Below are 15288 nucleotides of genomic sequence, written 5' to 3' on the forward strand. Positions count from 1 at the left end.
TCACTTTAAGTCATTTTTAACTTGCATTTCTTGCAGTCACAGCTCCACAGGCTGAAATCTGAGACATTTTAAGGTTCAGTTGTGTTACTCATGGCTGGATTCTTATGTTTAACCTGCTGTCAGTTTTTTGTTTGTTTTTTTGTTTCAGATTGAGTCATTCTTGGGTATATAGCAGTTTATTTTGTTTGCAGTGTAAAATTACAATTTTTAGTTCTGTGTTAAAGCTACACTGTAGATACGTTGTAACCACACGCCCCTCTGAAACCCTACAACATATCCTAAAGTGTGTCTTTGTAACTACACACTGCGCTGGTGCAGGCTCTGACTATTGTGGTTGACCTGACCAGTGCCGTAGATTCCTCCTGAGCATTTTCAACATTTTAGCAGGGGTTTTTTTGTTGTTGTTTTTTACAGTTTATTTATCGGTAAGAGTACACTCATTGTCTCAATATAAAGACTCATATATGTAACGAAAAGAAAATGCAAAACCTACAAAAATCTTTAATAATTGGCAACGGTGGGAAGGAAAAACTCCTTTTCAATAGGAAAACACCGCCAGCAGAACCAGCCATCTACCCCAAATGGATAGGGGTGAGGGGAAGAAAAGTATGAATGCTGATAAAAGTGTCAGACAGTTACAAAGGGAACGTGGTAGGCTCTGCAAAGGCTCTGCAAAACTGTGGTTGTGTTATAAGTATGGAGTGTTCTCCTTATCCACCAGCAACGAGTCTGACAGTCTGAACAGGGAACTTATAAGCCATTAAAGTGAGCCAGATACCCCATTCTCCCTAAGCATACTCGGACAGAACATCTGAGGGATGTGATCAAATGTAGGCTCAAGCGTGTCAACCAGGAAAAACCCACATCAGCCAGAGCTTTAAGGACCTCAGGGCAAATATCATCCAGCCCCAGGGGCCTGCCAGAGAGGAGTGCTTTGAAAACTTCAGCAACCAGTAACTTCTGCCCTTACAATCAAGTCCTCTACCTGATCCCCACTTCTTCCATAACCATGTATTTGCTTCAGCTACTGCTAGAGCAACTTTCCACTTGGTATGCTGGTAGTAGTAAGCTTCTTCCAGAGCCCCACAAGATAGATAAGTTTGATAGGACTCATTTTTAACTTGTGGTGTCCCTAATTGGGTTTGGGGATTTCTGCTACAGAAAGCACCTACCATCTTGCTACAGACCCTAGCAACATAGAGGCAGACCTGGCCTGTTTGGACTCGGTGTTGCTGGTCTTTGATGATCTGGTGGAATTTGAAGATCTTCTGGACCACGACTTCTGCTAGACACGTACAATGTATCCTTCCTACACAACTGGGCACACCAGGCCTCTCCAGCATCCTCCTCCACCGTTGTTACTTGATGCAAAGCATCACCAGGTTGCAATCGGCTGTCAGCTCTTCTCCTGTCTTCATCCGAGGGGCCCAGCCGTGCAAAGCCAATTATTCTATTACAGTATTGACTATTGATGTGCAGCCAAAGGTGTCTTGGTGCCATGTGTATTGAATAACACTCATATGCATGAACACCGTGTTTGTTTTGCACATCTGTAGTTAGCACAGAAGACCACTCATGTTCAGATCAGGCAGGCTGTTTCTCCAAATCTAACCCCTCCAGGTTTCACCGTTATCACCTATTGTGCGCTCTCCAGCACCCAACCCAAGAACTGTGTAAAGGTTCAGGTACTCCTAACTGTTGCTTGACACACAAATGAAAGAATAGTCAGAGCTTGTTCCCTGATCTGCAAAGGGAATAAAGGTGAACCTGCCCTTTGTAGCTGCTTCTCAGCCTTGGAAATCCCCTCTCCATTCCCTCTCTAGGAGATTGGTTTCAGAACCAGTGCAACATGTTGAGGTGACCCCCACTATATCCAGCCAGTATCTCTCGATCTGTCACACAAGTTCAGGCTCATGCTTCTACAGAGCAAATAAATAAAAGACCGGTGAACATCTATACACTGTTGTGCTTTTACTGCCTTACTGCATTTTCAGTTTTGCTGGCTTTGTCAGAAAGGTGATACAGTTGTGCTTTTATGGCTTTATAGGCAATGTGGGATTACATTTTAGGATTAGGGGAAGCCTCCTTTATAAATATATCTGACTTTGTGACTGTGCAAAAATCATTTCCTTGAATGCAAACATTTTCCATTTGAATTATAGTGTTGCCTTACATATGGCAACTTTTTGGGAGGGGATTTTATGTCAGATTATTGCTGACCTCTGCTGCAAAAAAAGATTTTTAATGAAATCCTAAACTAATGAAAGGATCTCAGAAACATTGAAAGTATTTTTTTGACAAAATTCAAATCAGCAACTTAAAAAGTTTTCGGGAAAATCAAGAGTTGCTCAAATCTGCCGCTGCTGTTCTCAGGGCAGTTTTATTCTCTGTGTGCGTGCTAAGCGGCGGTCTTTAGTGCACGCAGCCAGACAACAACGTTTCCATGACGATTGCTTTGATGGCCCGTTGCCATAGCGCATAATGTGCCTGGAAGCAACGGGAAGCAGGGCAAGTCAGATGATTCAGAGAAGAGAGAGCATGGGAATATATGGAGGGAGAAAGATAGGGAGGCGGGATGATTAAAGACAGGATGAAAGAACAATAAAAAAGATGACAGAAGAGAGAAAGAAAGGAATGAGGAGAAGAAGAGAAAATGTGAAGATGAAGATGGAAAGAGTGAGCGAGAGACATAAAAGATGAGGGAGAGTATAAGGCGCCTGTCTTTGATCCTCTCAGCGGAAAAACAGAACACAGCTGTGTTTGTATTGCTCACTTTGTGAGGACTCAGCTTCCTTATGGGGACAAAAAACAAGCAAAAGGTAAATCAGGACACTTGAAGATGAAGATGAGGTTAAGGCATCATTTTTCCCTGGTTTTTCAGAAGGTCCTGGATGCCATCTGGGTCAGTGGTGGTGTTGTCCAGGGGAAGATTAAAAATGTTTCAAATAAAATTATAAGAAAGCAGCTGGATAAACCCCTGAAATTAAGCTGCAAGATGAAGGACTCCTCCGCTTGCAGACCATAAATAAAGGAAGTTGGGATAACGTATGCTGTTAAATGATGAGGGCACACAGCTGTGTAGGTTTTGGTTCAGTTAAGAGCAACAAGAACACATATACTGTAATATCGCCTAAGTCTAACTTCCAGTTTTTAATGCATGGTCTCAGTTGAGGTTTTTTTAGATCAATTATTTACCAAGTCACATTTCGTAAGAGGCAGGCCATAAACTTTCCAAAGTAAAATGACAAAAAAACACCCCAGAAACAACTGGAAATAATACTAACCGACTGACATCAGTTGTCTCCAGTTGACCAACCTGAATGCATAGCTCTAACTGTCGTTGTCTTTGGTTGTAACTAATAATGCAAGGTCTGTTGGCACTGAATGCAACTATTTTCATTTGGCTTATGGAGCGCCACCAAAAATCTTAGCTGTCTGTCTTTTCTGTGCATTCTTCTTCTTCTTTAAATCACTTATTGAAATCAGTGTCTTCAAACTATTACAAATTATGCCAATGTGTTTTCAGTAGTTAGTGTCTTCCCTCAGTCATTTTAAGATTCAGGCCCTGTACATGAATAGTGGTGTTAAACTAAGATGTACATTTTTTGTTTGTTTTTTTTTGTTTTTCATGCAGGTTTACACTCTCCCTGCCCTCACAACCACCTCCCTGTCTTGCCACTTTGTTGCAACTCCGACAACCTTCCCATCCCCAAGGAGAAGAATGATGGCTTTATGGAGAAAGAGAAAAAGAATGAACATGAAAGAGGAACTGGTCAGGAGAAAAAGACAGAGAACACTTGTTTTGGCTCACAGACAGAACAACAACAAAGGTTTTTCCCCCCATCCAGAGGCCTGTTTCAGGGAAACACCTCCACCCTTATGTCCAGCCCAGGCCTCACAGGTTCGAATCTGAATATGGAGATAAGTCGGCGGCGTATCTTCAGCCTTGAGCCTTTCCATCAGAGCAGCATCATAAACAGCCGGCTGAAGAGAGGGAGGGAGGAGGACAGAGAGGAGGAGATGGAGGTGGAGGAGGGGACGGAAAATCTGAGCAAGAAAGCCAAATTCACAAACGGTAAGAATTCAGAAAGTCTTCATGTCTGTGATTTTATCTTTTTCTGTTGGGATGCTGGAGTCTTCTCCTACTGACTCACTGGTCTTGATTACAGAGTCATCTCTGGAAGACGTGAAGAAGCTGAAGGTCTGCATCGAGTTGAATGGCCTTCGGCTCAACAAGCCCCGCCTACCCGGGGAGTTCAACCAATGGCTTCCCACTGGTCAGAGATCAGCAGAGGCCAACAGGAAGTTCAGAACAGATGTCCCATCCATCAGGGCGAGGTCAGACATCAGCGAAGGCTGGTGTGAGCCCACATTTATGAGAAGGGATGGAACGAGAGGTAAACCCTCAAATTTTGCTCTTTAAACTTGACACTTTGCCTCAGATGATTCTACGTGTATTCAGGATCCGACTAAAGAACAATAAAAAAATTTAATGTACTGTGAAACTGGAAACTAAAGAATAAAATGTGTTTAGACACGAGTAGAGACATGTCTATAAGCTGACAGCCCATGTCAAGTTTCATGATGATTTGGACTTGTTTCACTTATTAAACCACACTTCTAACCCACGCTGCATGAGGCACACATTTATGTGTCAGCGGCAGACCTCTAACAACTTTTATTCTGAAGGCAGAGCTGTGGGTTCAGAGCAGAAAGCTCTGCTGCTGTTGCTGCTCGTGCTGATGAAATCTCTCTCTGCGTCTCTCTGCTGTCATCAGTCCTCCACCTCTCCATTTCCTCCTCCACCCCCTCTCGTCTCTCCCTCACAGCTCTTTTTCCTCTCTCTGTGATTGCCGGAGCACACGAGTGGAATTACACCAACGACGTATGTGTATGTGAGCGTGTGTGTAAATCTCTGTGTGTATGAACCCGTGCGGCCTCGTGGCGTGCTAATAGCCGTCTAACATCTCCCAGATGGAGCTGTCACACTCGCAGTAATACATAGGGAATGTGTTAGCAGCCTCCTCCTCCTTGTCTCCTTGCTCTGTTTGTTGAAGGCTGCTCGGAGTGGCACTCACAGTCTGTGCTTGTTCTCTTCAGGATGTCAAATTCACTTTAACTCAAACCAAATAAATCCAATTAAATCCAAACCTGCCATTAGTGGTGGTGGTGGTGGTATTGGTGCATCTGACTTACAAAGTCTCTGCTGATTTCATGCACATGCCTAAGATCTGCAAATTTACTACATGCTAATGATGCTGATAACAAGGTCTGTAAAGCTATTACTTTTTAGGAGAAACAAGTTGGAATTATTGCAGACCAACACGTAATTAATTTAAATAAACCCAAATGCAGCACATTTGAATGCTGTTGGAACTTGATTTGTCAAGATGATACAATCAAAAGCATTGATTTAAATGTGATCCATTTACATCAAAATAGGAATGGACCAAATGGAGCACCCTGTGGTACACCAGATTTATGAAATAATTTAGGTGTTTAATTTGAACAGCCATTGGCTGCTTATGGTTACTTTTCTGCTGTCGTGGAGTTTGCTGGGAGCGCTGAGCAGTTATATTTACCAAAGCATGCACTGCAAGGATTTTGCTCACACTGATTGTTTCTCTGTATGAATGAATCTGTAAATACTGAAGTTATGTCAGTTTTTGTTGTCCAGAAGATTAACTTTACCAATGACTTAAAGCACTTTGAAGATATAGGCAAGGCCTTCTTTGATAAAGACATTGTCTAGATGGGAACATATGTTGCTCTAAACCTGTTTATTGCATTTAGCACTGATGGCCTAATATGCCACCATACCATCAGAGACGCAGGCTTTTGAACTGAGCACTGATAACAAGCCAGATGGTCCCCCTTCTTTTAGTCCAGAGGATGCTGTGTGTTCCATGTTTTTAAAAAAAAAAAAAAACTATTTCAATGTGTCTGATCACAGAACAGTTTTCCATTTTGCCTCAATTTTAAATGAGCTTTTGCCCATTTCTGTATAATGTTCACATAAAGCTTCTTTGCATGATAGAGCTTTAACCTGCAATGGTGGATGGCATGGTAAACTCTTTTTATCTATTTCTGGATGCGTTCCTGAGTCTATAAGGTGGTTTTCATGACAGAATTATCTTTGTTTTTAATGCAGTGCTTCCTGACAGCCCAGAGATCAGAAGCATTCATTACTGATTTTAAGCCTTTTTCCTCACACACAGAGATTCCTCCAAATTCAGTGAATCTTTTGATGATATTGTGTATGTTATATGAGAGATCTTCAACTCTTTTCAATTTTATATTGATAAACTATTAATAACTGCAATTTTTTACAGACTGGTGAAATCTGCCTCTCATGGATGCTCTTTTTATACCCAGTCGTATTAATGATATGTAGTCAGTTAACTTAATAACAATGCCCTCCAATTGTTTCTTTATAGCACCAATGATTTTTCAGGCACTTCCCAACTTTATTGACATGTCTTTCTGTCATTACACTCAAAATAAGGTAATATTGTTTTTATGAAAAACGCCTCATTCTATATAAGACTGAAGCCATATAAGAACTCCTCCTGCATGTATGGGGTAACATGGAATCTGACTGGGCCATGATACTCAATTTAAGAAGCAGCCCGTAGGACAGTCATTGGTGTGAATCTTGGTGGTAACCTAAGAAACCACTAATGGTTGTTGGTGGTAATAGAAGCCATCAGGCTGTAGAAAGAGTACTTTCAAATTTTGTTGGGCCAGGGGACTCCTGAAAAACCACCAATACCTGGGGTCGAGAAAGACTGCTGCCGTGACAAAAACAGAGGCTATACAGAAGGACTTTTTGTTGGCCTTAAAGAGGTTCCAGTAAACCATTCAGAAACTCAGGAAGGGAAAGCAGGGCTTGGTATTTTTGGTCGGGGAGTTGCTGGTGCACATTGTGAATACTGCCATGTGGTGGAAGTGGTACTTTGAAAAGCTCCTTCCTTCCTGCAACAACACTGTTGTTGGTCAAGTTTACCAAAGGAAGCAGAGACTGAAAACTTGCTGAATATCTGGGCAAAAGTTGCAAAAGTTTCCCCCTAAAAGCTCTAGAAATTGTTGGGCAGTCTTCAGACACACCTTTTCAGGGATACATGAACATCTGGAACAGTACCTATGAGGTAGCTGGGAGAGATTGTGGTTCTCATTTGCAAAAGGGTTCCCTCATATGTGATTCAATTGTCATGGTAACACACTGTTCAGCCTGTTGGAGAAAGCTGAGACGGAAGCTTGGACCCTCTTTTCCTTCTCCAAAAAATTCCACCTTGGAACAGTGGGAAAGCTCTGTACCCATGGGATCATGGGAGTTTGACAATCAAGTCTGCATGTGTCTTATAAATTTGGAGAATATTTTTTTCCAGGTTCCCTGAGGTGAAGTAAGAGGTCCTCTTAACTGTATAACTACAGGTTTCATGAGTCACAGTTACCTGTGGTCATACCTCAGTATAAGCAAGCCTTGACATAATATCAAGCATGTCTTGGTGGGTGTTAAACTCCATAGAGGATGTCCCTTGTTGCCATTTCTGTTATTCATGGACAGGATCTCAGGCATAGCTGGGAAGTGGAGAGTGTCCATTTTGGGAACTTCAGGATAGCATCTGATTTTTGCAGATGGTCTGGTTCTGTAGGCCTCAGAACATACTTTTGACACATACTGGGACGTCTGAAGCAGAGTATGAAGCAACTAATATGAGTGTCAACATTTCTAGTCTGAGTCCATAATTCTCTGCAGGAAAAGAGCAGATAAGTTCTTCTATGATGCAGGAGAGTTGCTGCCCCAAGTAAAAGAGTTTATCTTGTTTATAGAGGATGATAATGTGGACCATGAGATTGACCAGTGCTGCATTCACAGCCACAGGGGAGTTGTACCAGACCAGACAACCAGACACCCTACCCTTATCTGGGATCACTCTTTGAGGGTGTTTTCATACCTATAGTTTGATTACTTTGGTCTGAATCAGTTGGTGAGTTTGTAACCTTGTAGCTTTTCCATGTGGTTTGGGTTGTTTTCACACAGAGAAAAATCAGAGTGAACTCAAAGTTAACCAAAATACATGACAATGAAATACGTGAGAATGTTCAGTCCGCTTATTACTGAGATGTCTGGGTTGGGAGCAACAAAAGTAAATACAGGAACACATTGCAGTCTTCTGATGTATCCGAGAACACTGAGAATTCATGTTCATCTCACAGCTAGTTGCTGGTCCATACACAACTTTGTACATCATAGTGCAATTCAGTATTCCAGAATGCAAAGCATACAAGTAAGTTTTTTAGCTCAAACTTACAACATACTAGGGTGCCGGTTTGGCTCAGTCGGATGAACGAGCGACCATGTTCTGCATGGTTGAAAGTAGAGATGGACCGATCCGATATTACGTATCGGTATCGGTCCGATACTGACCTAAATTACTGGATCGGATATCGGAGAAAAATAAAAAATGTAATCCGATCCATTAAATATCACGAAAGCACCTCGCAAAACTTGCAACACGCCGTAACTCACCTCAGAACGTTAGCAGTCGGAGCAGTATGCATCACGTGATAGAGCGGCTGTGGCATGCAGGACCTGTCGGTGGTCTGGATAGCATGTGGAGCTTCGCTAGCAACCTGGCATTTCATCTCCGACAAAGTTATCCCCGAGAGAAGTAAAGCAAGTGTGTAAGTCCATCTCTGAATGTTTGTAAAGCATTCCCACGTTAAGCTTAACAAGCGACTGCCTCTCTCTCTCTCTCTCTCTCTCTCTCTCTCTCCTGCTGCTACTTCAATCATGAAACTGCTTAAATGATCAGCTGATCGGCTTTTCTGTTGCGAGTCCGTCTCTCTTGTTTGTTTTTGGCCCACTTTGCACCAGAAAGAGGAAACCAGCGGCTGAACAACAGCAGAACGTTTAAGCTTGATAAGCTGTTGTTAGAATTTATTTAATATTACTTTCTACACCAGGATCTTTTTCTACGTAGCTGACGCTGGTAACTGTGCAGGGGCGGATCTAGCAAAGTTTAGCCAGGGGGGCCGATAGGGCATGAACAGGGAAAAGGGGGCACAAAGACATACTTTTCTTTCTTATTCTCATTTAAAATGTCGAGCTTTTAATAAATAATTATCTGACACCCAAAGTTTTAATTTGATGTAAAATGAATAGAAGTCAATTACTGTATATAGTGACTATTAAGTCTAATATACCCTAGTAAGTTATAGTACTTTTTACTTTGGGAAGGTACCATCTGTGCAGTCTGCAATTTTGTTGAAGAAAGATGTTGAATCTATTTAATATTTCTTGAAAAATAATTGATTTCTGTGCATTTTTTTTCACACTGCATCAAATTAAGGTTGATTACGTCGATTAAGCATCATGAGGTGGCGCGTGAGGGGTGGTTCCTTATTTTTTATTTATTTATTTTTGTTGTTGCTGGGAGTTGGAACCCTATTAGTTAGGTTGCTTAATATTTACGCTAAGTACTCTTTAAAATACCAGAATAGGGAGGATGGTGTAGGTTTAAGTTTATTAGATTGATCAGTATTGCTGAACTATGAAATATTTTTTTTGTATACAGGTATAACAGAATAGCTTTAGTGTAGTTGTTGTTTTAAACTTGAGTATGAACTTGCAGACTTGCAAAATGCAGCAAGATATTTTAAAAAACAGTTTTGTTGATTAAAAAACACTATATCGGATTCATATCGGTATCGGCAGATATCCAAATTTATGATATCGGTATCGGTATCGGACATAAAAAAGTGGTATCGTGCCATCTCTAGTTGAAAGTAGGGCTGCCACAAACTATTATTTTGATAGTCGACTAGTCACCGATTATTTTAGCGATTAGTCGACTAATCAGATCATGCATCCATTGGACGTAAAAGTACGGCTTATTGCACCAGCAGCATCTGCTCTTATATAACTATCATTAGCTTACAGCTTTAAGTGTGTAAGGTATGTGCTAACTAAAAATAAAGACAAGATGATAGTTTATTAAATTTTAATGAAATTTGCAGATTGTTTTGGTGAAGTTTAATAAACTCCTTGCTATCTAAAATATAACAGGACACCGGAGTATATTCTCCAGCATCTCACACTTCTGATAATCATTTGTCTGCTTGACGTTTATTCAGCTGTGTAAAAACTAGAAGTTTAATCTCAGCCAAACCGATTTACTCAGGAACAAATAAAATACTACAAAAAGCCAAACAATAACATATTTAAGTTATCTAAGTGACTTATATATGTTTAACCTGAGTAGTGGAGGGTTTGAAAACGATTTGCCGGGAGTCCATTGTTCTCACGGGCTCTAGTGAGCCTCGCCCCCGGCTAGCTATCGAGCTGGTGGGTAACAGACGTCTCCGAAAACGTCGGAGCGCTTTTGAAAATATGTGGTGTCTTGATAAACTGAGCAGATATTTGAGATTTACACGGCTACATTCTCGTCTGAAAATATGTTAAACGTTTATTTTGTGACCCAGAAAGAATAATAAGAGTAATATTAAAACTAACTAGCAGCCACCATTGTTGGAAACTGAGCTGGGCTGCGCTATTAATTCTGTGATACAGTTTCTTCTTCTTCGGGGTTTAACGGCAGCTGGCATCCTTGTACATGCAGTGCTGCCATCTTCTGTTTCAGTCCATTATTACACTCTTAAATCCTACTACTTATCCCTGCGTCTTTTGTGATCTCATAAAGCTTCAAACGACGCATCGACTATCAAATCAGTCGTTGACGAAATCGTTGACGAAATCGTCGACGTAATCGTGACTCTTCGACTAATCGTGGCAGCCCTAGTTGAAAGCAGCCAGCCCGGGTTCGGGTCTGGCCCGTGGCCCTTTGCTGCATGTCATCCCCTCTCTCTTCCCCTCCGCTTTCCAGTATATATTCACTGTATTTATCCAATAAAGCTAGTCAAAAGGGCCAAAAATATATATTTAAAAAAACTTGCAACATAACTGGTAACAGTTCATTTGTAACTCTCTTGTTCAAAGGGTCTCAGTGCTGCTGTTTTGGACCCAGTGCGATTACTATGTTCACACCTGCACAAACAAACCGCGCCAAGGGGGAAAACAGATTAAATACCAAAGGTGTGAAAACACCATGAGATATATTGGAGAGTTCAGATAATGGGAGGGAAATTGGAGCAGAGTCACTACTTCATTGTGTCAAAAGGAGCGAAAAGATTAAAAGCTCCAACTCTAAAAAGTTCTCATTGTAACCTGAAGCCAAGTGAGGAAGATACAAAGTGATAGAAACGCTCCTGTTGAATTCTATTCGTAAGGCTCTTCTTCTTCACAAGCTCAAGAAAAACGTTTGTTGGTCAATTTCATGACTTTTTAGACCTGGGGATAATGTCACCAGTTGTGACATTATTTATAGGCAACCTCTCCTAGTGAGTGTGGTCGTGGGCATTTGAAGGAAAATTACTATTTACTGTGTACTTTGAACTATATTGAAAGATAGCCATCTCCATTCTGTTCTATAAAGACTATGTTCAATCCTAGTTTTATTCAGTTCACTGATCTTTACAACTGAGATAATGGAACTTGGGGAACACAGTAGAATTTTCTTCTACGATCGATCGATATGCACAGTCGCACCTGAAAGCACCAGGTGTTTGCAAGAGGGGCGTGGCCAGTGATTCCAGATAATGATCATGTCATGCTTGAGAAAACAATGAATGCTGCAGTTTGATGATTAAAATGAGGAGCTGTTTTACTGCGACACATCCAGAGGGATTCGCACAGACACACACACTCAGTATTAGCCCTGTATGTGTGTGGGTCTTTACACGTGTCTCTAATTTTGTGCGTCTGCGCAAACTAGCTTCCAGTAAATGATAAATTCCTGTTTAGTAGCTTCACACATTCACGTGCGCCCTCATTATGTGCTGTATATGTTAATCCTATTCACAGAGAATGAGTACGTAGGTGAATAAAGTGTGTGTGTGTGTGTGTGTGTGTGTGTGTGTCTGTGTGTGTGTGAGTTTGTGTGTGTCCAGGCTGATAAATAATTCAGCAGATGGAAGCGGCGTGACTCCCCGTCGGCTCTCAGAAAAAACCTCTGGCTGTGTGTGTGTCTGTGTGCATGCGCGTGCAGTGGCATTTACACATTAGCGGTTGTGTGTGTGTGCGTGAGCGTGTGAGACGGCACAGCATGTGTGTGTTTTTCTGTGTGAGTGTTTCCTCCAGGCGTCTGCAATGGAAAACATTGCAAGCACTCTCTCTCTCCTCCCCTCCCCCACTATTTGCTACCTCGTTCGCCCGTTCACTCGCTCGCTCGCACGCCTGCTTGCTCGCTGCTCCACTCAAGCGAGGAAGCTGTGTGTTTCTTTGTTCCTCTCTCACGCTCTCTCTTGCTCTGTCTCTTATTATCTAACCCGTCCCCGGCTGAAGGACAGACGGCGGCTCATTTTGGGCGATGAATAGAGTCTTTGCACAAACAGGAGAATGATCACAAGCTGCAAGAAAAGTTTAAGTTTGTCGCACAAATTGGCCATTTTTAAGGTCACCCTGAAAATGTATTGACTCCGATTAACAGAATACAGTTTTTAAGTGACGTCCACATTTAGGTTGGACATACATTGACAGCTGGCAACTTGGATAAAAAATACCATTAACACAAAGCCATGGAACAAATTTTTCTATCATATCTGGTGTGATCTGTGTTTTAAACTGTCCTCATTTTCATTCATAACTCTAACTCAGCACTTCTAAGGGATATCATCATCCTTGATGTCCATCCAGCCTAAATCTCCATCAAGTCCCTGAAAAATCTTAGAACACGACATATTGTTCTAAAATAAATTAACTGTGGTGTATCACATCTTTGGAAGTTTCGTTTTTCTAGCCATACTTAGGCCTGTTTACTGCCACACCTGTTGTCAATCAAGAAATAACTTAAATAGGACCTGTTTGACAAAGTGGAGTAGACCAAAAGCTCCTCAAAAGCTAGACATCAAGCATAATCCAAGGAAATTCAGGAACAAATGAGAAAGGTAATTGTGATCTATCAGTCTGGAAAATATTATAAAGCCATTTCTAAAACTGTGGGATTCCAGTAAACCACAGTGAGAGCCATTATCCACAAATGGCGAAAGCATGGAACAGTGGTGAACCTTCCCTGGAGTGGCTGGCCAACCAAAATTACCCCAAGAGTGCAGTGAGGACTCATCCAAGAGGTCACAAAGACCCCAGAACAACATCCAAAGAATTGCAGGCCTCAGTTAAAGTCACTGTTCATGGCTCTTCCATAAGAAACAACATTCATGGTTCATGGAACCAGGAATTTTGCTGTCTACAAAAACATCCTAAGAAGAATGTCCAGGCATCTGTTCATGACCTCAAGAAGAAGTGCACTTCAGTCCATCTCTGAAGAAGAACAAACTGAAGAATTTGGAGTGGCCTAGTCACAAGACCTGACCTGAATCTGATTGAAATGCTGTTGCATGACCTTAAAAAGCTGGTTCATGCCCCAAAACGCTCCACTTTCACTGAATTACAATAATTCTGCCAAGATGAGTAGGTCAAAAAATCTCCACAGTGCTGTAAAAGACTCAGTTATGACAAACACTTGAATTGCAGTTGTCACTGCTAAGGGTGGCCTAACCAGTTATTAGGTTTAGGGGGCAATCACTTTTTCACACAGAGCTGTGTAGTTTTGGATTTTTTTCTCCCTTAATAATAAACACCTTAGTTTAGAAAGTGAATTTTGTGTTTGCTTGTGTTATCGTTGTCTAATATTTGAATTTGTTTAATGATCTGGGGAAAAAAAGTGTTACAAACATAAAAAATAGGAGATCAGAAAGGGGCCAAACACTTTTTCACAACAACTCTAGGTCTTCAATATATTCTCTGTCAGAAACAAGCCATCCTGTCTCTTTAACCCTCATCCATCCATCTATTATCTTGGCTTATCCAAAGTCAGGTTGTGGTGGCTAGCATCTCCCTTAGAGATAGGATGAAGAGTTCAGTCATTTGAGAGCAGCTCAGAATAGAGCTGCTACTCTTCCACAGCGAAAGGAGCCTATTGAGGTAGTTTGGACATCTGACAAGGGTGCCTCCTGGGTGAGATATCCCAGCCATGTCCAACCGGGAGGAGGCCCTGAGGAAGACCCAGGACACGCTGGAGGTTATATCGCTCTGCCGGCCTGGAGATGCCTAGGATGTTCCCCTGGAGAGAAGAGGATGTTGTACTTTCACCTACAAATTTGTTTCTAGAGATTACTGAATCCATTATATTTTCTCCTAGCATCATATAAATTGCACTTCAGGATTTATAAAAACTAAAATAGAATTAACAACCTCTGATTCAAGACTGAGATATCTGTTAGATGGATTGTGATAAAAAGTAATTCTTATCTCTGGATAAATTGGAATCACTGTGACCGTCAGCATTTTAATGTAACTTTAATTAGTGACCAGATACCTGCAGGACATGCGTTCTGTTCACAGCCAAAACAGTGATTTTATACCTAACATAATGCTTTTAGTCATTGTTCAAGTATTTCCACCACGATAAACAAGTTGATACCTGATGACTTTTTTAAAAAATTATTATTAATATCATTTGTAATTTTGAATCAGTTCTGCCAGAATTTATGTTTTGACCAGAAACAATTCATCCCTGATTTGTCTTTTGTTTTTTCTTTCAGTTTTCCACATGGCCCCCCATCCCTCATCTCCTACCCATCTACCCCGGCAACCATCCAGCTCTGTACCTCGGCAACCTGCTCCCACATCTTTTGCCACCTTCACTTCCTTCCACCTTCAGGACAAGCATCAGAAGTTGAAGGAGAGCCACAAGGTGTCAAATTTCCTTCCTTCCTTGCCTTCTCTTCCTCCCTCTTTCTCTTCATCACCTGACCCCCATCCATTCCGCTGCCATGATGATGACCCAGACAAGCCGAAAGGCAAGCGTCCCTGCAAGACGAAACACACCAGAGGAGAAGCAGCAAAGGCGGAGGGACAAGACGAGGGTGGAAGTGATGAGGAAGAAAGGAACGGGAAGGTCAGTTTTTTTGTTTTTTTCTCTTTATAAAATGTGATTTATTTATTATTTATTTAGAACGAATGGATTTTTGAAGGACACCTTGAATAGAACTGTGAGCATCTGAGAGAAAGTGCAAGAGGTCATCTGTGTATATGCTTAGTTTATGTGCTCTATTTCTTCCGCTGCGTATTAGCAAGGGGATTACTGGCCACATCAAAAGAATAGAGGACAAGACCTCTGACTCATTTCCTCTCAAAATATGAAAATAGAAAAGTGTGATTCATTT

The 15288-nt window shown here is 41.4% G+C and overlaps 1 protein-coding gene across 3 annotated transcripts in view; it reads left to right on the forward strand.

The window, feature by feature from the left end:
• The window catches only part of LOC309700797 (BCL-6 corepressor-like), an 82020-nt gene that overhangs the window by 46308 nt on the left and 20424 nt on the right, over positions 1-15288 (forward strand). For all 3 annotated transcript variants that reach the window (XM_082524616.1, XM_082524617.1, XM_082524615.1), the window contains 3 exons: positions 3635-4075; positions 4170-4397; positions 14665-15020. In XM_082524616.1, the coding sequence (XP_082380742.1) occupies positions 3635-4075; positions 4170-4397; positions 14665-15020 (1025 nt within the window). The remainder of the gene's footprint in view (positions 1-3634; positions 4076-4169; positions 4398-14664; positions 15021-15288) is intronic.

The sequence above is a fragment of the Aulonocara stuartgranti genome (genome assembly GCF_965226115.1).
Source record: "Aulonocara stuartgranti genome assembly, chromosome: 23".
Classification (NCBI taxonomy): domain Eukaryota; kingdom Metazoa; phylum Chordata; class Actinopteri; order Cichliformes; family Cichlidae; genus Aulonocara; species Aulonocara stuartgranti.